Genomic DNA, 22936 nt, shown 5'->3' with positions numbered 1-22936 from the left:
CATTGGACCTAATACTGTTTAAATGACACCAGGAGAACAAGCTCATAATGTCAATAACAGTTTTATTTACCTGAAACCAAAGTTCATGTGATACATTGTACAATCATCTCTGAAAATACAGTACAGCAGTTTGGCATGAAACGCCATCGAGGGACTGCCTGCCGTTCTCATAGTAAAACATCTGCATGTCTGCCTTCAGATATGGCAAAAAAATAAAATAAAATCTGCTCCGAACATGTTGCACATGTCAGTGCAAAGCCAAAAAAAAAGTCTGTTTGGTTTTTGAATGTCCCATAAAAGTATTTCCTTAGGAAAGATGAACTGTGTTTTTGAGCTTATTTAACATTTGTACTATCTGACGAATGTCTATTCTATTTACCAATACTATACATTGTCTAATATTACACAAGTCTGGTAAAACAGATGGCTGATCAAGCAGACATGCACCATGGAATCATGTACAAGTTACTGCACACAGTACTAAGATCTTAGTCTAAAAAGATGGCATGAGCACTGTATCGTAGTCTAAGGCTCTTCATGCACGAGGATGGAAGGACTCATGAGGTGGGATTGGCTAGTTTTCATCAGACATTTATTTATGGCCTCTCTATAAAAAGATGTATGAACTTTTAATGAGCCCCTGTCTTCATGTGACGTCACTGACATGCAGCTCTTGTAAGATGTGCGGCCCACAACACACATGCACAACACAAAACACAACCAAAGTTTCTGGAAGTAATTTGGAGTAGAGGTGGGCTTACTTGGCCTTTGCTGGAAAGAAGGAAAAAAAAAAAAGAGAGAATCAAATCAATGGACTCAAGAATCACAGGCCACAGTCAAAACAACGGGGAAGCAAATCATTTGAATTCAATAACACTTCTTTTCTTTAACGGACCAATAAAGGCCATGCAGGAGATGAGGACGAAAATCAAATGCAATTTAAAAAAAAGGACAATTTCCTGTCATGGTGTGGGGACACTTTAATGTCATTCGCTCTGTCTGTTGCCAAAACATGCAGCCAGTCTACAATCAAAAATAACCAGCGACACTGCACCAGTTTAGAATGCTAGGCTCATGTTGCTGGCACTTTGTGACACTGAAGGCATTTCAACACAAACTTCTCCTCCTCTACCATTTACCTAAAAATCAAAAACACGAGATGTCGCTGCTGTCGTTCTAATACAAGCAGCGACTGACTGCAGAGATGTGTGCGCGACTCGGTAAAAGACGTGAGCAGTAGTAGTTGGCATGCAGGTGAAAGTGTACTCACTCTGCAGGTTAACAGGTGGAAGGCGTTGGAAGAAACAAATGTTACAATAATACTCAAAACACTCACAGGCCTGGTTATACTGGAGCAGACATGCAGAGAGGCTGAGACCAGGCTCTAAGTAAACGAGTGTGATCGTATGGAGCATTTTACAACAAAAATCTATACAGAGATTCTACTTTGTGTGATATGTACACATATACAGCCTCTTCCAATGATGGAGGAGTTCCGCCTTTCAGAGGTCTCAGTGTCCGTGTTGTGCTCAGCTGATACAACTAACAGCTTCTTGGTGCCATCTTTACATATTCAGGTACAGTATGTGCACATTTTACATACATTATAAACTGTAATTAAGATTAAAAAAAATTAAGACAATCTCAAAAATGAAACTTAAACCAAGAAAATCAAGACAAATGTGTTTTCTTCAAGTAAACAAATTTAACGACAGGCTGTAAATATATATATATAAAAAGAAAATGCTCTGAATCACACAGGTAACATGTTTATCTGCTCTTCCCTCCAATAACAGAGAAAAGAAAAAAATAGTCAACATTAAAACGCATGTCAGAGCTTTGTCTTTACTGCAGAACTAACTGGTGCTTACCTCAACACGACAAATGATATAATGTGTAAAGTGGTTGTTAAGACTGATGGGTAGTAATGGTTCTATTAACAGCATCGAGGTAGCGGTGCTCTGCCTAATGCAGACAATAATGATCGAACAAGATGCACGGAGCTCAAAAATGACGAGAGAAATTTGTGCTAGGGCAAATACACACATATATATATATATATCGATATGTATATATAGTCAAGTCTTGGCCCCAGAATTAGTATTGTACAATACGATTCCTCGCAGTTCCATCATCTTCACACCCAGCAGTCCTGTCCCTGCAGCCCCTTCCCCCAAAATTAAAAAATATTAATTATTATAAAATAGTGTAAATTCTCTGTACAGCTCAACACACAGCTCCGACACGATGGGCGGCGGCTCTACACTGTTCAAAACGGGATCAAAAGAGAGGAAACGCATGACGCTAAACCAAAAATAAAACATGGACATGTCAGTCAAAGTATGACCTAAACCCCCGATTCTGCATCTCTCCCTACGTAAAAATATGTAATGGTGAAAATGTCCTAAATACAAAAGATCTCACAGCACACAGGCAGTCAGAGCAGATGCACGTGTCGAATTGTTGTTCCGAATGAATGTGACGGTGTTAGATGTGTGCGTTAATGTCCACTTCACACTGGTGCACGGGAGGAGGGGGGAGGAGGGGGAGTGTGCACAGGAGTCAGTCAGGGCCACAACATGGCGGACACGTTAGTGTCGGTGCTGTAGATCCACAGCACCAGAGGCAGGGAGATGGCCACGAAGGGCCAGGAGATGCCCTCGGCACATGCAGACAGAGAGCAGCCCCTGGTGGCCGGCTTCTCCAGCTGTTTACCAAAGTCCAAGTTGTTCCTGGCCAAAAACTTAAGCAGCTCGTCCAGCAGGATGACCGGCAGCGAGATCTTCAGCACCATCATCCACTGGGTCACGTCCAGAGGAGTAATCTGGAAGATGACCTGAGAGAGAGTGACAGCAGAGGTGTCACAGCTACTTCTTCATACTTACAGGATTATCAGTGTGTATGCAGACTGTGTACGGAGACAAACCTTCTCCACATGTCACTGTCACAGTCCAACCCGTAACAAAATCCACCTGTGTTAATGTGTTGTTACACTACGACATAGCCGAGCTAGCTGTCACCCCCATTTCTATTCTCTATGCTAAACTAACATGTCACAGTTGCAGAATATTTAAACATAGAGAAAGAGAAGAGCTTCTAGATTAACTACAGAGGATATTATATATAAAACAGTATATTATTCATTTTGATAACTGATAGTGGGTTGTCATTTGATTTGTTTTAAGGGCACTGTCACACATAGGCAAATGTCTTGAAATGATTTACACTTCCCTATAATTTATAAAAGATTTAGAGGCTTAGTAGAAAACTAACCTCGATACACCAGGTTATCTCACAAACTACAGACAGATAGGAGGTGACCATGGTCTGTCCCATAACCAAGCTGAGTGTATGGTACTACTCTGCTGTTTGTAGTTTTGTTACAACAACTTAATGAAAGATTTTTAACGTAGAGAAATAATTGCAACACATGAAGACATTACAAACTCCGTTTCTCTTTCTCAGTTCCATCAGTCTTCATCAGTGTGATGGAAGAAGTGTTAACTGAATGTAAACAGGATTAAGACTTATTTAAACTCATTTTAGACCTGGTAAACCTGCAAGACTTTTAAGGACTAAAATTCCAATAATTGAATTTTCAACTTTTTCCAAACTTTTTAAGACCCCACAGGAACCCTGTAAGAAGATGCCAGCTACAACAAGCAGCCAGCTCCTGTCTGAGTCCTATCAGTCATCATTTAATGAACTGTTGTTGTATAACTCACAGGCAGAGGCTCCACATAGAGAATGAGGAAGTGGAGAGACATGGAGAGGCAGATGGCCCCCAGCAGCCAAATGTTCTCCCAGGGAGGCATCCGCAGCAGGGACTGGTTCTCTGACAGACTTTACAGGGGAGAGAACAGAGAGCGGTGAATCAGTTATTTAGTTTCTCCTCCATCTTCTGAGACCAAACGATATTTTTATGAGTGGCATTTACCTGTTAAGAGCATTGCACATCTCAATGGTGACGAGCACAGACAAGGCCATGGTCATGGGGTAGGGCGACTCAAACACGTGACAGTCCAGGCCGTCAAACTCTGGGTTGTCCGGGGTGCACTGGAGGAAGTGGCTCTGTGGGGAGGACAGCAGGGCAGTGAGGGGGAGGCAGTGAGGGGGAGGCAGAGAGCTGAGGGGGGGCTGAAGGAAAGGTTTTCATAGAGACAGACTCACCAGCTGGTACAGAGTGATCTGAGGCCCATCGTCAGAGAGTGTAAACCACCAGGCAGCAGCTCCCACTGTGGCTGCACCCACATAGCCTGGGAGAAAAGATACCAGAATAACATCATCACCAAACACAGATTGTCTCAGAGAACAAATTCATTTATAAAACAACATGACAGCAGATTAAAGACCAGTTGATGATAACACAACTCACATCCAATGGCCAAGTATCTGAAGAAGAGCCAGCCAGAGATGAGCGGCTCCTTTGCGTTGCGGGGCGGCTTCTCCATGATGTCCAGATCTGGGGGGTTGAAGCCGAGGGCAGTGGCGGGGAGGCCGTCCGTCACCAGGTTCACCCAGAGCAGCTGAACGGGGATCAGAGCCTCAGGGAAACCCAGTGCAGCAGTCAGAAAGATGCTTTAAGCAGAAATGACTCCATTAGAAGATGCACTGACGTGCTGCAATGAGTCATCCATTCAATCTACTGCAACTCTATGGACTCAGTATATTCTAAAATCATCTGCTCCTGAGAAGACTCACCAAACGACCTCTCCCACATTGGAGGAGATAAGGTATCTGATGAACTGCTTCATGTTATTGTAAATAGCTCTGCCTTCTTCAACGGCGGCCACAATAGAAGAGAAGTTGTCATCGGCGAGGACCATCTCAGAGGCTGACTTGGCCACGGCAGTGCCAGAGCCCATGGCGATGCCGATCTCTGCCTTCTTCAGAGCAGGGGCATCGTTCACTCCATCACCCGTCTGTAAATAAACACTTTATTATAGACCGTACAATCCTCTGCATCACCACCGTGAATATGCAGCTTACAAGTCCAGCAAAGACAGGGTATCAACAGATTTCAGAGCATGTCAGCCAATAATTTATGACCATCTTTACAACCAAAATACAGATAAAAGTGCCTGTAAACACACACTAATAGAAATAATATTTAGTTCAAATAACATGTTCAGGATTGGTTTAAGAATCCGCCTTTAGAATTCATACCATAGCAGTGATCTCATCAAATCCTTGCAGGAACTCAACGATCTTGGACTTGTGGGAAGGCTCAACTCGAGCAAAGCAGCGAGCATGAGTCACAGCATCTCGCTGGGCGGCTGGTGACAGGTCGTCGAACTCCCGACCGGTGAAGGCCATGCGCTCAATGTCATCCTCCTCGCTCAGGATGCCGATGCGGCGGCAGATAGCCACGGCCGTGCCCTTGTTGTCCCCGGTGATCATGATGACGCGGATGCCGGCCTGGCGGCACAGCTTGATGGAGGCTGCCACCTCCTGTCTGGGAGGGTCAAGCATGCCGACACAGCCGACGAAGGTCAAGTCGGACTGAATGCAGGGAGACAAAGATGTGACTGAAATACTAGAAAATAGGTACTCTACACATGGACACCAAATTACAGCAAAATTGATCTAACATCCACACAATTGTACCAGAAATGAAGTGAAAATTCACCTCGTACTCCGAGAATTTGGCTGTGTCCAACAGTATCATATCCTCCATTTTGGGTGGGCTGTCTCGTGTGGCCAGAGCCAGGCACCTTAGGGTGTCTCGACCTGTCCCATACTCACGGATCACAGACATGATTTTTTCTTTGATACTTTTGTTCAGGGGAACTTTGCTGTTTCCAACTCTGACATGAGTGCATCTCTCAATAACTCCCTCTGGGGCCCCCTGTGAGGTACAAAAGAGGAATAAAAGGTTTATAAATCCACGGCAACACTATCAGTCAGTCCTTAGCACATGTTTTTTTCCTTATACCTTGACAAACATCTTGCCCATGGAAGAACGAGACTTGTTCGGGGTGCAGTAGACGGACATGGACTTCCTGTCTCTGGAGAACTCAAGGGTGAACTCCTTCTTCATCAGCTGTTTGATCACCTGATGAGACAAGAGGACGCAGAGTGACAATGTGCTGAGTGGGAGCGGTGGAAATGTGCAGTGTGAGCAGGTGAGGGAGTAGCGGTCACTCACAGAGTTGCAGGCGTTAGCTCTGTCAATCTTGGACAGGCTGTGGACCTCGGTGTCAAACACGTTCATCTTCTCCACCAGACATGTCAGTGCCGTCTCTGTGGCCTCGCCGACCTTCTCATACACACCTTTCACCTGAGGAATCAAAAATGTTCTTATTCATTTCTCTTCAAACTATACAATACTGGCTGAAACATTAACCCATACAAGTTATTTTAGTTTTCATTTTTACACAAATAAACAAAATCTTAAAAAGGAAACAGATCAATGTCCCAACATAGCACCTGTACACCAGTTAGTGACCTTTGGGGTAACTTTTCAACCACACTTGAACTGTCACATCTAACAAATGGTTTTCACACCAGGTAATACCCCTTAGGTCTGCTTTTATCCAAAGTGAATTAGCAGTTAGGGACAACACTACACCATTGTACAGTACATACATACTGATTTCATACTAAGTGCTGAAGCTGTTCAATAAGACAAAGTTAAGTGTTCAGACCTCATTGAAGTCCAGGGAGGAGTCGTTGCACAAAGCACAGATGGTGGCCAGTTCAACAAGGCTATCATACTGGGAGGCCTTCACTTGTTTATCATTCTGGTACCTGAGGGCAAGAAGAGTATTAGCCTTCAAGTGTGTGCACTATATATATATAAAATTAGAAACATTTTCCAGTTCAACTAATGAGATAAGTCAGCTGTATAGAACTCACACTTCTCCCTCAGGTGCGTAGGTAGAACCTGTGACGGTGAACTCTGACAGAGAGCAGCTGTCACCTTCAGCTTTGTTGATAGTGAACATCTGTGATAAAAACCAAAGGAGACGTCATTGAAAGTCACATAAATGAATGAATCAACCAACAGTTTCTTTACTGGCACATTAGGTGGCACCAGAAACCACAGAAATCCCAATTGGACCTGCAATGTGACAACTCTGTTTAGACAGTAGATTAGCCTGCAGTGCTACCGCGACTACGTGAGGGCCCGGCAGGGTGGCCCACTGCCTAATGTGAGAAAAGGGTGTTTAGTTTCTCCCCATTAGTAAACACACAAGACTGCCAGTGAGCCAAAGTACAAAAGGGAAGCTGTGCCAAAAAGAAAGAAGCTGAAGTGACAGGCCTGCTCCCACCAGAAGCCTCGATACACAGACACACAGGGCTAGTAATGGATGGGTTATATGACATGGATAATAACAAGCTGTTAAATACTGCTACTGCATTTGTCTGATATTTATAGAAAACAGGCCTTTGAATTACTTATTTAAAGAATAAAAAAAAAAACTTTCAAAACATGATCATGGTCAGTCACTTGGGCTCTGTACATAGTATCAGTAAGCGAAACACTACAAGACAACAGGCAATTGTTATATCACTTCTAGACATGTATTCACACTGTAGTCATTTTTATTAAAACATGTTGGATTCCAATCTATATTTTTACTTTGTGTGTGAACACAGTTGGCAGCACACCTCTTTAAAAAGCTTTTGCCTGCATGCAAGTGTGAATGGTTTCTCCTTTCAGTGGTTTAATTACATGGCTCACTGTGAATCACTACACATCACTTAAAACTGCAGTAACAGCACAACTGTAAGGCTTTTTAATCATGGCCGGTACGACATGCAGACAGACAAAACTGACACCCAAACAGTGTGAGATAAAAACTGTAAATTAAAGCCCCAGGTCTAATTTAGGCTTTGTCAAAGTTCTGACTAAAACACTGAACAGGCAACAAGACAGGATTGAATTTTAATAAATGCTGAATGCTGGGCCAAGTAGCAGCAGGGTGCCTCTCACAGACAGAGGAAGAGAGAAAGGAACTACGGGCTGCTTGCTCTGCAGCTTGGTGACGCAAGGTCAGTTATGCAACTGCAGCACTGCAAGTCATTCAAGAGATCAACGTATGTTAGAGGAGTGGCACAAAAATGAGATATCTGGATATGTGATCAGGAGGAACACTCCACTCTCTCTGTCAGCAGAGTCAGTGTGAGCATTGTAACTGACAAATAGAAGTAGAATTTAGTGACATCTAGATGTGAATTAGCATGTTACAGCTTAATACCCCTCACCTCACCCTCCCCTTCCAAACATTAACCTGTGGTAGCTTCAGTTGTCATAAATATTCAAAAGGTGTTTAGTTTGTCCAGTCTGGGCTACTGTAAAAAACATGGCGTCCTCCGTAGGGAGGACCCTCTCCTGATGTAAATATAAAGTATTTATATATAGGGTTCATTCTCGGGTAAATAAAACAACAGATTTACATGATACAAACAGGCAGCGACAACAGAGATGACAAAGCATTTACTACTATGTGGCTCAGCAGTGCACCAGGAGTGTGAGTGTGTATGTGTGACTCACTCTGCACACAGACATCTGGTTGGTGGTAAGGGTTCCTGTCTTATCAGAACAAATGACAGAAGTGCAGCCCAGGGTCTCTACAGATGGCAGACTACGGACGATGGCGTTCTTCTTTGCCATGCGGCGAGTGCCCAGAGCCAGGCAGGTCGTGATAACTGCTGGGAGACCCTCTGGGATGGCAGCCACAGCCAGCGCCACAGCTATCTTGAAGTAGTAGACCGCCCCACGGATCCAGGAGCCTCCGTGGACGGGGTCGTTGAAGTGTCCGATATTGATGATCCACACGGCAATGCAGATAATGGAGATGACCTTGGACAGCTGCTCCCCAAACTCATCCAGCTTCTGCTGCAGGGGCGTCTTCTCCTGCTCAGTGGCAGCCATCTCGTCACGGATCTTACCAATCTCTGTGTTAACGCCAGTGGCCACAACCACACCCACGGCCTTCCCAGCTGCGATGTTAGTACCCTGAAATGGCAAGTATAGACATGTTGGCTCAAGTACATCTAAGTTCTCACAAGTTTAAGATGATACGTTATTCAAGGGAGTCTACAGAAACTAAAACAAGAAGTTCAAGGTCAACAGGGTGTGTGTGAGCTGAGCTTACGGAGAAGAGCATGTTCTTCTTGTCCTGATTGACGGCACGTGGGTCGGGCACAGGGTCTGTGTGCTTGATGACTGAGACAGATTCACCTACAGAGACAACACATGGTATCAGCTCAAATCACTTTGCATTAGTCTCTGCCGATGGTGTTGAGAACAAAGAACAGTCAGATATATCTCTACAGAGATCTATAGACCTGATATTTTATGCTGCCTCACTCATCTTTACCACCATGCTCATGAATGTTTCAATTCAGTCACAAAAATGTGCATGATACACTAATTAATCTTGTTCATGCTCAGACAGAGTATTAGGAGCATTTTGAAAGGGAAAAGAAAGTTGAGAATAAAGTCATAATTATAGGCCATGTATCAAGGGGAAAATCAAAGGATCAGTCTGTTACCTGCGTTAAAATATAGAGCCTCAACAGGTTTCATAAGATTGGTTCAAGATTTTCAATTGAGAAGGTGAGCATGAGTTGTCTTTGATACTTATTTCCCATAAATGTTTTTCCCTTTATTCTAGTAAAGAACAACCTTTTCTCTGAACTTTATGACTTTGTTCTTGTTATATTATGACTTTTCATTGTTTTCTTTAGCATGGCCCTAAAATGTTGTAGCATTCTGATGAGGTTAACTAAAAAAAAAGGGAGCATCAAGATATATAATGGATTTCATTAAAAATATAATTTTAGTTATAAAAAAATACATACTCTAGCCTCAAATAGAAGAGTGGGCATATATGAAAGCAGCTTTGTGTATAAAGGATACAGTATTGAAGAGGCTGGATGGTGATATTGAAGACAGCCTCTTATGTCTGTTGCCTTAAGTAAAGCTGATATCTTAAGCTAAACGTGTGACTTTCAAAAGTGAAAAGATTAATATACAATAAGCAACAATTACAGAAAACTTTTAAAATGGGATTTATGTACCTATGTTAGAGTTAAGTTTATGAACTGAAAATGTAAACGGTAATGATAATTGATAATTCAACGGCTGGGATATCAGCAGCAGAAATGTCTCACCGGTCAGAATGGACTGATCAACTCTCAAGGTTGTTGATTTGATGGAACAGATCCGGATGTCAGCAGGCACCTTGTCTCCAACTATTAACAAACAGATTCACAAACACGTTTCAAATTAAAATGACATAGCCCCAACAACATAACACTAAATCTACTGGAAATAAAATAAAATAGCTAAGAATTTTTTCAATCAGGTCTGTGACTGACGGTTCATGTTACTGACAGTGATCTTAACAAATATTTACAATAGTGCCAGCTCAACTGATGAGGCACAGCTCATTACGGCGCTGCCATCGCTGTGGGGAGAGAGAGGGAGAGCCAGAGAAAGAGGAGGAAATGGAGGACTTGTGAGCCATAAAAGGCCTGTCTCAAAGGAAAAGGCCAATTTGGGTACATTGAAATTGCAGTGACCCAATTCAGCTTCCTAATGGTACATAAAAGCGATGGAAACTGGGGAAATGGTTCAGGCTATGGCACAGTTCTGTGGGCATCTACATTAAGGCCTACTTAGTTAAAAATGCAAATTGTGTCAGCTTGTTACGAAAGACTCCAAGTTCATGGTATAGTTAGAATCCAATCCTCACACAAACCTGCTTAATATCTAAGAATGTAACAAAACATCACGACAGAGGTTAAGTGAAAATCTAAAATCTGAGCAGAAAAAGATTTGATAAAAACATACCGACGTCAAGGGAACATGTACGGTAATCCAAAACCCTCCATGCCCTTGAGGGACAAGAGGGGAAACTAGCGATGAGGCCAACAATACATGCAGCCAAAGATGGAAAAAGCATTTCGATATGTTCCCTGAAGCCCTGATCAGGTTTAAACATGGCTGTATGATGGCAGCTGCTTCCACATCACTGTCACAGCACAGGAAGAGACAGGGGGACAAAGACGGAGACTCTGCTGCTCTACCTCTCCTCAAGCACTTGGGGTGAGGTACTGACACTTGGAATTTAATACATACTTTTTCACCTTGAGAGGAATTACATTTGCTCATTTTAAAAACTAATGCACAGCCTTGTTATAGTTACATGTACTTCAACACTTCGGCTCCATTGGTGTTGACTTGTCGCTATTTTACATGACCCAGTGAGAAGCTGGATGATCGTCATTACATCTGATGTCCTGCCAGAGACTCTGATCCATCAGCGGCCACTGGCCAATCAAGACACAGAGTGACAGCTTTTCTGAGAAGGACTAACGTTGAGCTTGGCTGCACCTTTAAACCACCTGAACAATGGGTGCAGCCAGAGGTAGCTTCTGAAAAGAAAGACAGATGGAGCAATGTGGATAATCTGCACATTGTAGAAGAGAGTCCATTTTAGAGATCCCATCGCTTTAAGATTTTAAAAGGATCACCCTCAGCTGTGCCACAGGAACAAAAGGTAAGAGGTTTTCTAAGAAGCCAAAAAGTTTCACAATTACATCCTGGATGACTGTGTAATACTTCCTGTGCTAAGTCATTACTTTTGAAGAAATACAACCTCACAGAATGAGCTGAGCCAAGAAACCAGGCTAGAGGGACAGGCTTCTAACAAAAGGTGCTCACTGATGCTCTCATATAAAGAAACAAGTGCTCTGTGTTAAAACTCTGTGACACTGAAATGATGGATCTGTTCCGGGGCTGTGTTACACTGCAGACCTGCTCTGATTTAGTGTGTGTATATCATCTATCCCTTTGTGTCAACATCCTACTTGGTAACAGTCCAAGTATCTCCTCAGTCACGACCACTTTATCACCTTTGTGCTTGCCAACAGGTCATACAGTGGACAGATTTTATGGTGACAAAAGCTCTGTGTACCCTGGCAAAACATTGCACCCAACATGACTCCTAGAGGTGCCTTATAGACGGACCTTTCAACAGCAGGCCGGGCAGCCACTGGAGCGAGGCCGTCAGCTTTGACTGGCAGCTGCCTTCACCGTGTGTTCGGTGAGAGAGTGGTTCAGCGAGCCAGGCTTCGTCAGTGCCAGCCAGGAGGATACATGTGCATATGGCAGCTGAACAAAAGGCTGACCTTCTGTCATGTTGAGAGGGCCATTTCAGAGCGGTCAACAAGTTAAGCATCCAGCAGCTTTCCAACACAGCTCCAACTGATTCACTCATTAGCTACACTTAAACATGTACACCATTGCAAATACTTGGATATGTTTTAATAAAACAGCTAAAATTGTAACCTTTCACTGCTTCTCTTCCATCTGTAGATATGTTTTACTTCTAACCTTTGGTAGAAACAAACAATCATTCACACTCACATTAAAACCTACAGTCAATTTAGAGTCTCCAGTCAACCTAATCCCCACTGATCATACTGCAATTAATCAATCAATTTAATGACAAAGACAAAAAGAAAATACAGTTTGGTTCATAAAAGATGAAGTAGATCAGATGAGAAGGTGAGATGGTTTTCCTTCATTGTAGCCCATCACATGTTCATGTTGAACAGAAGTCTGGTCTGATTGGTCCAATCTCAAATGCATCTTACACAGCAGTTCACACCTGTACCAAGAGCTGTTCATTTGTGAAGGAATCACCTGAGACAGATGCTAATACCAGGTCTGCACAGGGCTTTTTTTTAATTGGTAAACCCACCAAAACAATGTTTCCTTTTCCATTGCCAGTGTAGGAGTTTGCCTCGCAGATATTTTCCCTTAGTGCGAAAAGTTCAATGTCATGAACTGAAGCGCCATCTCACCTCACTGTCTTGGAAAATTAGCGCAATGATCCAGTTGTAACGTTTCTATCAGTGTCGATAAGAAACCATGTCGACTGCAGAATTATTGTATCTGGGAGTGAATTGCCGGTTGTATCTAATTACATTGCAGACAAAGGCCAGATCAATGCAAAGGAGGTTTCGGTTAAAGTCACGAGTGAGCCTCAATGTTCACGATCAAAAGAGAACATCAAATAATGTTTAGTCATCAGTTGGTTGGTGGGAGTGATAAACCAATATTTACCAACAGCTGAGTAGTTTCTTGACTTTGGCAGCAGATTCTCACCTACAACCTCAGTTATGTAAGCAGGATCTGGAACACTGTTTCCTGGAGCTCTCTGCTTTGCCTTTGTCTGTTATGAATCTTGATCAGCAGCAAGCTGGGCCTCCACATAGCATACAACTGTTTCTGTTGCCATAGTGACAAAACTTGTGCCAGGACTGGCAGCACTAAAGCGCTTGTAAAAAATGAACTGGGGGTTTAGTCGATTCTCAATAAGCATGAGAAAATGATTTGCAATCACCAACATTTAAAACCATTTTAAAAATAAAAAAAACATCATACCGGAGGATTATTATGAATTTTGGACTAATGTTCTCATGTTGTAGTCATAGACATTAACACTAGTGTTCAGAATAAGTAAAGATTTTATATCTTGGTTTAATAAAAAGGGGAAAGTGTATATTCTTCTCACATCTTGCCGTCATAACTTTCTGTAGTGATCCCTCTTGTGTCTAAGTTCTACTGGTCACTATCTACTAACAGATGGCAAAGCATGGATTCCCAGCAGTCAGTGCACTGAACCTTACATGCACACTTCAGCACCATCAGCTTGTACTGACTGGTTTGATTTAAAACCTCTGTGCCCTTCTGCAGGACTTCTCTGCATGGGAGGTCTTTACATTCTAATGCCCGATTCCCTGGTTGGCAAGAGTAGACAAGTCAGGAACCTTAGCCAAAAGACAGTCCCTCAGTGACAATAGATGCTTGCCAGACCACATGAAATGCCACATACTATCCGTGGTAATCTTAGCGGAGGGTGCAGGCTGTGATGGGCAGGGTCACTGTGCATTGAGCGCGATGGAGTGGATCCACAAAGCGCTTCCCTATAAGGTCATCTCTCTCCAACACAATGAGAGCAGATGAGAGATCCTCCCCCGTATGCTGCCCCCCCCCCCCCCAACACACTGACCCCCATCATGACCAGAATCACAACTTCACAGGCAGCAGGGAACAAACACACTGAGCTCCACTGCTCTGAGGAAAAGCCAACATCTAGAAATCTGCAACCTCATAACACCAAACTGTAAACTGGCAGCATACAGTGAGTGAAAACAACTTAAAACCCACTAGAAACCCTTTATCGGATTTAGCCTGTTGTCACTTGTTCATCCGAAAAGCAGCACAAATATTTATTATAGAATTTGAAACAAATCAAGGGTTAGTTTTGATTTTTCTGAGCCACATTGGAGAGCAGCCTGGCCTGAGACCAAAACAAACAACAGCCCACAGATCTTCAACTGACCAAGATCACATCTGAAAACACCAAGGTACAAAAATAAAACCAAAAAATGATCCAGTTTAGATAAAATTCGGAGAGACGCATCACAGTTTGTTATTTTCCATGACACTGGACAGACTTCAGTGAGCATGAGATTGTGGGGCTGATAAGTGACGAGGTGCGAGTAGGAGGCAGCGTTCAAAGCCACAGCAGCCTCCTGACAGCGGGTAGCACAGATTGGCTGTGGGCTTGTCTCCGCGTCCTCTACCTGGAGCTCAGCAGCCGACTGGCCTGCTTCTGCGTCATCACATTCCTCCACTGCATGGGCAGGGGCCACTTTGGACTGGAGCTTCAGGAAAATATAATTTATAAAAGGGGAGGCTTGACAGAAACCATTGTAAAAGAAATTAGGAGGATTTGGGCAGTAAACCGGAGCTGATGAGCTTTTCCTGACGGCCAGATAAAGCTCCTGTTTTTGATGCATTTTTTAGAATAAGCCTCAAGCTACTGTCAGCAAATCATACCACCACCAAGAGGTTTTCAAGACTGGGTCTCTAATATACATGAGGAGAGTGCATCTGACTCTCTTTCAACTTGAGCCAAAAAAAACAAAGCTTTCCACACTTATCTTTTTTTGCAAGTCATAATCAGAATGTTATAATTATCCCCGTTAACCAACACCCAATCATAAACAGTACATAAAAAACATTTAAACTGAAATTACGATGGAGTTTAAATCCCTGTGCAGTCCTACTCAATTTGACCTTGTCAAGGTTATTGAGGACTCCTGCTGAACATAATCCTACGTCACCCACCGTAGCAATGCTTCCTAGAGCAGAATGGGATGGGCATGTGTGGGGTGGGACCAGACACCTGTCATCTTGACGACTGTCACTGCCTCTATAAATACTGCATTCCATAATCTAAATGGCCTATGAAAACTAAAAATAAAACCTACCAGTATGCACAGAAAAACTATGCATCACTTCGGTGGCTTAGGGTTAAACAGAGTATCAAGATAACACTAGTGTTTTAAGGATGCCAGCATTCCTCAACAAATCTCTGTTCATGCCTCTGCAGAATCATACAGACTGAGAACAAACAGCTCTCTTGAATAAAAAAATAAATAAATAAATAAAAGCTTTACATCCTCAGGATTTCAGCTGGTGAAATGCGCTGACTGGACCTCAGCAGCATGAATCACTCTAGCGCCCTGTTCACATGCTGCATGGGGAGAAACTGTTGCTTTAGGATGAACTGTGAAGATGCAGTGGCAGCTTGACAAATACACACAGACAAACACAGTAAAGTGTGCCTGGATATACTTTTCCTCTCGCCCCCTGTGACACAGGGTTAATAAAAACATCTCAAAACACATTATTCTAACAGGGCGTGACACATCCGCAGTAGCACTTGGGAATGAGAGATTCAACTTGAGCTGGTGCTAAATGTGACCCATGACCATACCTGTAATCATCTGACCTGTCACAGTGGGCTGAGTCAAACACAGACGATAAACTATCATATGAAAACACCACATCTCTTCTTTCATCTCCCAAAAAAAACCCTCTTTCTCAGCAAAACAAGCAAATCCGATAGAAGCTGCAGAGGAATTAATTCTCGATCAATTTCAAGGTTTGTTCCTGGCTAGTTCATGTGATATCCAGAATTTTCCTTTGCCTGAGAGAAATCCACAAATCAAATCAACATCTGAGCCGTTTAAGTTATCTGATGATCTGATCTAAGCAACACATGCAAGAGTTTAACAGTAGAATAAGGTTAAAACAAAAGGAAAAGTAATAGAATTCATGTTTGTTTATAAAAGCACAAAATCAAGAGCAAGTCAACCTACCGGCAATCTCCACAATGTCACCAGGCACGATGTCTCTGGCCTTGATCCTCTGCACAGTTTTCCTATCCTGCCGGTAGACTTTCCCCATCTCAGGCTCGTACTCTTTAAGTGCCTCAATGGCATCCTCAGCATTGCGTTCCTAGAGAAGTGAGAACAGGACTTAGCATCATTATTTCTGAGACGAGCTGATAATATCACTAACTTGCTAAGCTTGGCGAGCGCATACCTCCCTCAAGGCTAACGCTCTATCTTGCCATGTTAAAGTGAAAGTGGAAAAAAAAAAATCCCAGAATAAGCCAGTTTATAATTATCTGCTCAAGAAGTTAATGGGTTCTTCTTTGGGTTCAGTAGTTTTTTTCAGCAGTCCTGCTGACTAACAACCTAACAGACAACCAGCAGTAATAAATGCCTGTTCTTGGTTCTGATAAAATATTTGTTAAATTTAGTTAATTAATTTAGTTGGAGAAACACACACATCACAGTGGACTCACATGCATATTGAAAAATAAGTTCATGCAGGCCTCATGTGTGAGATACAGAGTGACCTATTACGGACTGTTGCTTTTCATAGGAAGCCTTCTTTGTGACAAAAATAACTTTCAGTAGACTGGTTATCTACAGTAGCAGTAAAGTCAAACAAATGTTAAAACCCACAAACATAAGCAGGCAACCACAATGATAGATAACATTCAACACCAGTGGAACACTATGAGGTTTTTCATAATGTTCCACGTAAGTCTCCTCATTGATTTACAGGAATATCCAGCAGTGTCAGTGACATTAGAACACTAATGGCTCTGACACAATCTTTAGATCATTGATGGATGCATGGTCTCACTGATATGTATTAGGTTTGGCTGTTATGTCATCCATATGCAGGCTTCTTTTTGTTTAAGTGGCATCACAGGGGTTTTGTTTCAAACATGTTGGACACTGTGATTCACAATCATTTTGCTCTGGATTAGATTTCATGGCCACGTTGATGAAGGTAGCGTAACTATCATAGGACTATTGTAGTGGCCACATATTAGCATCTCTCTGTCCATCATTATACGTGCTTACAATCAAATGGGTCCATAGGGATCGCTTTTGAACACTGTTATCCACACTGGCTCATGTTTGATAAAGCAGATAATTTACTTAAAAGTGAAAATCACAGTGATTTCCATACAGAGGAGATGGAGTGGGATTTCAATACAGGGATTTCCAGGATGTGAAAGCTTCTCACCTGCCACACACCAACGATGGCATTGGCTATAAGAATGAGTAAGATTACAAAAGGCTCCACAAAGGCTGTGATAGTTTCCTCCCCCTCCTCAAACCAGGCCAGGACCTGAAAACAACACGAGAAATATCACATTATAAATTTAAGACATTTCACTCAAAAAGCAGGAATCCCTATAAAATGAGAATACAAAAATATGAAGACATTCACAAGAACACAGACAGCTGCTCATAACAGAGAAACTGCAGAAAAAAGACACCTCTAAAGTATTGAAAATAGTCTGAAAATGAAGGAGATGCTGCACAGTCAAAAATTATACATTCAGATTAAGTGGGCAGGTGTCTCTTAAATAGACCTTTATTATGACAGCAGTGTTTCATTCCAGTAATGTGAGGATTTAACCATTAAATAAGCTGCTAGAAACTCATGTTCAAAGCCAGAGACTGTTCAGAGCCGAGGATCATCCCACACATTTCTTACATAAAACTTCAGTTACTGAGGAAGAAAGCATTGCATGCAACTGCATCTTAATGCCCCTCAACATTTTCCTCAACCTATCTTTTAGAAACTGTACTTCACTCTTCAGTCAACAACTACTGAGCTTATCTAGCAGTAGTTGTATTCCATTCACTGTGAGCAGCTGTTCTCTATTCTCCTGTGGATATTTGTGATCATTTACTTTTTTTAACTGCTGAAACTGCCCAGCCCATCTGATGTGTAAGAATGGAGGATACATCATGAACGTTTGACTCTCTTATGCAAACATGTCTGCCAACAAGAAGACTGTAGGGGCTGAGATTAACAGTCGGACCTCTATTAAGTGGAACTACTTAAACCTTTCCATTTCAGAAAGAGAGTTCTAATGGAATATTAAAGGTCTATAATACAAGAAGGTCTCACTGCCAACGTTGAAACATTATGACATTAAAACAGTCAGACCTGGTCTCTCTTATGGCTTGTTGTTACTGAGAAAATTGTTGTAAATTGTAAAATTACACTGTGTGTTACAAGCAATTAGTTAATGTCCTAAAATGTAATAAAGCTATCAACCTCAATGAGACATAGATATCTGTGCTGGATGCCAAAGACTTTAAGCATAACTACAATAGCTTTTCTGATTTTGATTTGCTTCCACATTCTATTGCTCTATATACATATATTAAAGAATGGGAGAAAATACAAATATATGTTAAGGTGGGCAAGCACGTTTATTTGATGAGAGCCCTCCCACTGAGGGGTGAGGTCCAAATTTGGTCTTGAGTGGTGCTCTGCTCCCCTGTCAGACAGCAGCCACTGACACCTCTGTATCAACTGACTGGGCACTACCCACCACATACCAACTCTGTCACACAGACACACACAGGAAGTCAGTTATCAAAATGTTCTTCAGACCTCTGTTAACATCATGTGCAGTGAAGTCAATATAAACAGATCCGCTGCTTTACATAGAGTCAAACAAATAACTTTCACTACAACTGAGTTGATTGCATATTGTGATTGGCCGGTGAGATCAGACATGCAGCACGCTCTCAGGCATACCCCACATAACAAGCACACAGAGAGGGCCGGTAAAAACTGGTCCACCAATGTGCAAGAAAGAAAAAAGGAGAAAATAAATGTGTGGTGGTCAATCTTGGAATTTTGACAGTCCCAAAAAATTTGCTGGAATCCCAGCTGATGATGCTATCACATAATATCTGGCATCTATCAAACTTATCTGCTTTTAGCACCATAAGTCAGAGTCTCGAGTGAGATCAGACGAAGTCATTACACAGCAGCAGACACGCTTGACTCAAAGCTCTTACTTGGCACATGGTGATAGCAACTCAATGCTGCCGCTGCTGTTGTCACCATTCCTCAGATGGGTAGCTAGCTTTCTCAGCTGTTTAGCTCCCTAATGTGTGAGTGTAACCTCAGCCGGGTTACACAAACTGAAGACGTTCACACTTCAGCGCTATGCGTTGCATAAACTGACCCCCTGCCATTCAACACACGGCTTAATAATAATCCTTGCTGCGGTTTTTGACTTCACATAAACACCTTCACTCAGAAGTGGCAGGAGAAAGCTATGTGTAGGATGCTATAACTTGTCCTGGGATTCTTAAAAATTATATGTGCATCACATTTCTCATTTACTGGACACATCATGAAGGGCTTAACAAGGGGAGTAACAGCGAGTAAAATAAATCAGTATGTCACGAGCCGAGAAAGGAGCCCCAAATGTGTTAATTCATCTCTATTCAATCAATGATGACGTAACAGAAGTAACTCTAACACAAGTCTACATGGTGTAAAAATGTACAGTAAATTCTACACTTTCAACAGGACTGTGTTGTTTCCAGTAGCATTAAAAAATATATATATAGATATACTTACAAAAGATATACACGCAGCCAGCAGAAGAATTCGAACAAGCAAATCTTCAAACTGTTCGAGGACAAGCTCCCATAAAGATTTCCCTGCGGAGAAAAGAAAAGGTTAAAAACAATCCTTCACAGAATCGTATGTAAAATGACAGGAACAATATGAGTTGCCGTAGTGATTACCTTCTTCAGCTGGTAACTCTGCCAGTATGAAGGGGAGGAAAGTCGATCCACAGATGGCGCATCAGATGAAAGAGAAAAGAAAAGGGAGGTAAGGTGTGCATCAATGCTTTTTTAAGCGTACAGATACATGACTCTCGGTTTCTGTTTCTTTACGGTACTCATTCCTAGAACAAGAGGAGTTCCGGGACAGAAAGAGGTTATTTTGACAGACTGAGACTGACAAATTTCATTCTTACACAGGATGGTTTCAGAACAAAACCAACATACTGCCTTTTCTCCTCAGATTTTGGTAAATGATTATATAATCATACATACTGTATAATGAGGACATAAAGAACGTGTTGCTGGTGGAAAAAATAATTTAAAAGTTTGATATGTGTATGGAAAGATGGTTCCTGTAACTAAATATTTAATATTACCACTATGATGCACAGTTGTACAGACTTATTTGAAATTAGACGAGATACAACATCCAACATCCAACCTTTACAGTGTCATCCTTTTTTCCATTATCTACTGGGACTGAATTCAAGACTTGGGCAAATGTAAACACTTCATCTTTGTATTGCATTGTACTTGACAGCAAGTACAGCGGCTGCAAATGTGAGATGCACGAATGTTAAAAAAGAAAAATTGGTTGAAAAATAATCTTAGTATAAATGAAAATCATGCTGCCATAATTGAACTTGCAATTTTGATCCCATTGAGAATTCACAAATCTCCAATCAACCGAAAGGTCAGAGTGACTTAAGAGGAGGTGGGATTTACCCTCCATGACCTCCCAGGTGGTATTAATATAAAACAGCTGTTTCGGCCTGGGACAAGGGAGATTAACTCGGGCAGATAAGGTTACTTGTCCCGTGGCCACTGGTCAGTGTCAGATGCCTGCTGGATCTGCAGGGACATGGAGCTGAGGTGGTGGACTCCAGCTCTGAGGAGCATCCTGCTCAACAATGCCCCCCCCCCCCACACTTCCCAACACGCTGTCAACAATGTCCCAATGTTAAACCGTGTTATCACACTGCGGCCATGATGCAACGACACACAATAAAAACAGTGTTGAAGACCCAACAATGGCCTCTAAGTAATCATTCCTCTGTTACTATGTGAGAGATGGGAAACCCTCGAGGTCACCACTGATGACGTCAGCCGGATCACTTTATGACACCGGCCGGAGGAGGAGGAAGAGGAGGATGATGGCGGTGCTGACTTTTCCCCCACATGCACTGAACACTCACAATGACAAGACATTTCTGAAAGCGTGCGTCTGTCGTGTCGGGGCAGCGCTGGTGTTGGTGAGAGTGTGTGTTGGAAAGAATGAAGCTGTCGTACCGTTTAGGCCCCATTTCTCCTTCTGCCGCTTCACCTCGTCCAGGGACAGTCCTGTGCTCTCGTTGACGCAGAAATAACTGTAAACTTCTTCCACACTCTTCGTGTGAGAGTTCTCCATGGCGGACACAGACACGGCTCCTTCCCGAACGGCTTCGGCCACACAGCACCGCACTTCACCACACCGTCGACACTCGGAGAGGGTCGATACCCGGGGAGGGGGCAAGCTGGATACACACCGCGGTCAAACGACAGGTCCCTCGGGCCACTGGGGAGATTCTTGAAGCGGGCTACGGAGGAAGAAGGATGTCGGAGGGAGTGAATTTCCTCTTCCCTGTCTGGGTGAAGATGCCCCGCTTCGCCCTCTTATCTCCGGAAGTGATGGGAAAGTGTGTGCGGCAGTGTCCCGCGTTGAGGACCGCATTCACCCGGTCCAGTTCTCCCTGTGTGCAACCGTGCGGTGTCGTGCCGTACCGTACCTCAGCGTGGCGCAGCTCCGTGTGGCTCGGCTCGGCTCTGACACTGTGGTTTTATTAAAGCCCTCTTCGCTGCGCCGCATGTGGACTCACGCCATTGGTCGAGCGGAGGCAGCCTTGTCCAAACAGTGGGGCGTGAGAGAGAATACAGGAAGTAACCAGGAAGTGAGAAGCGGGAACATACACGCGCGTGCGTTCCATTCAAAGCCCGTGGTTTGTGTTCATGAGCTTCACGTGCAACACTGCGGTCAGTGTTTCTGTGAAGCAGGCTGGAGACTGTGTGATCGGCTTTATCAGGAGAGGCCACAACACACACACTGTACCTAACCTTCTTATTATCAGCAGCTCTTCTCACTGTTCAATCCAACTCTATTTGGATAACACCAAATTACAACCAGTGGGGGGGGGTCTAGGGTTCTTCTAAATCAGGGGCCACAATTCACACAGAGGGGCCAATTATATGTCCAACATGCATACACAACTCCTGATTCAGTAAGATGCACATTTAAAGGATCAGTGTGTAGAATTTAGTGACATCTAGTGGTGAAACTGCATGTTGCAGCTGAATACTCCTTATCTCAGCCTCCCCTTCCAATCAGAATCAGAAGTACTTTATTAATCCCCGTAGGGAAATTCAAACATTCCAGAGCTCCTGAGAAAGAGGTGAAAGAGCAAAAGCAGGTATAAACATAGTAATATAAAAAACAAAGATGAAAGATAACCTGTGGTAAACTTTAGTTGTCATAAAAACTCAAAAGGTTTTAGTTTGTCCAGTTTGGACTACTGTAAAAACATGGCGGCCTCCATAGAGAGGACCTGCTCCCAATGTAAATGTATTAAAATATAAAGGGACCATTCTAGAGCAAAGAAAACAACAATTTGTATAATTTAGATGAAACACACTAGTTTAAACATCACTAGGATTATTTTATATCAAATTTCTGTCAATAGATCCCTTTCACCTAAATCTTACACACTGGACCTTGAAGTCATTGCTTTTTTACTGTTAGCTCTACAGATTTGAGAAAAGTCACACGTCACTGAATGTATTTAGAAATGTGTTCATTGTGTACTTCAAAATAGCTTAGAATTACTGTTAGTATTTTAAAGAGTACTAACAGGCACTTCAGGGGCCAATCAAATGTCAGGAACAGTTGTAACTG

At 42.7% G+C, this 22936-nt stretch overlaps 1 protein-coding gene across 2 annotated transcripts; it reads right to left on the bottom strand.

Annotated features, from left to right (window-relative positions):
• Window positions 1-45: 45 nt before the first annotated feature.
• atp2a2a (ATPase sarcoplasmic/endoplasmic reticulum Ca2+ transporting 2a) lies at window positions 46-21984 on the bottom strand. 2 transcript variants are annotated; one of them, XM_020093787.2, is made up of 21 exons: window positions 21301-21984; window positions 19969-19986; window positions 19799-19881; window positions 17426-17530; window positions 16198-16336; window positions 10126-10206; window positions 9105-9190; window positions 8501-8965; window positions 6859-6947; window positions 6648-6750; window positions 6149-6280; window positions 5936-6055; window positions 5630-5848; window positions 5167-5502; window positions 4702-4922; window positions 4376-4578; window positions 4171-4256; window positions 3938-4071; window positions 3726-3843; window positions 2716-2836; window positions 46-771 (listed from the first exon to the last, which is right to left on the bottom strand). In XM_020093787.2, the coding sequence occupies exons 1-21, from the start codon at window positions 21416-21418 to the stop codon at window positions 758-760; spliced, it is 2991 nt and encodes a 996-aa protein (XP_019949346.1). In that variant the 5' UTR covers window positions 21419-21984; the 3' UTR covers window positions 46-757. The 2 variants fall into 2 exon arrangements, with proteins under 2 accessions (XP_019949346.1, XP_019949345.1); XM_020093786.2 differs by lacking the exon at window positions 46-771 and having other exon boundaries at window positions 963-2836.
• Window positions 21985-22936: the final 952 nt, after the last annotated feature.

The sequence above is a fragment of the Paralichthys olivaceus genome, chromosome 4, assembly GCF_024713975.1.
Source record: "Paralichthys olivaceus isolate ysfri-2021 chromosome 4, ASM2471397v2, whole genome shotgun sequence".
Lineage (NCBI taxonomy): Eukaryota > Metazoa > Chordata > Actinopteri > Pleuronectiformes > Paralichthyidae > Paralichthys > Paralichthys olivaceus.
Note: the sequence above shows the minus strand (reverse complement) of the source record. Positions and strands in the feature narration are given on the sequence as shown.

Coding starts and splice junctions, on each gene's coding strand:
- atp2a2a (XM_020093786.2), bottom strand. CDS start 21,418: ATGGAGAACTCTCACACGAAGAGTGTGGAAGAAGTTTACAGTTATTTC. Junction 16,337..17,425: donor CCATCGTTGGTGTGTGGCAG/GTGAGAAGCTTT, acceptor TCACTTCTCTAG/GAACGCAATGCTGAGGATGC. Junction 10,207..16,197: donor TGACATTGTGGAGATTGCCG/GTAGGTTGACTT, acceptor GTTTGTTAATAG/TTGGAGACAAGGTGCCTGCT.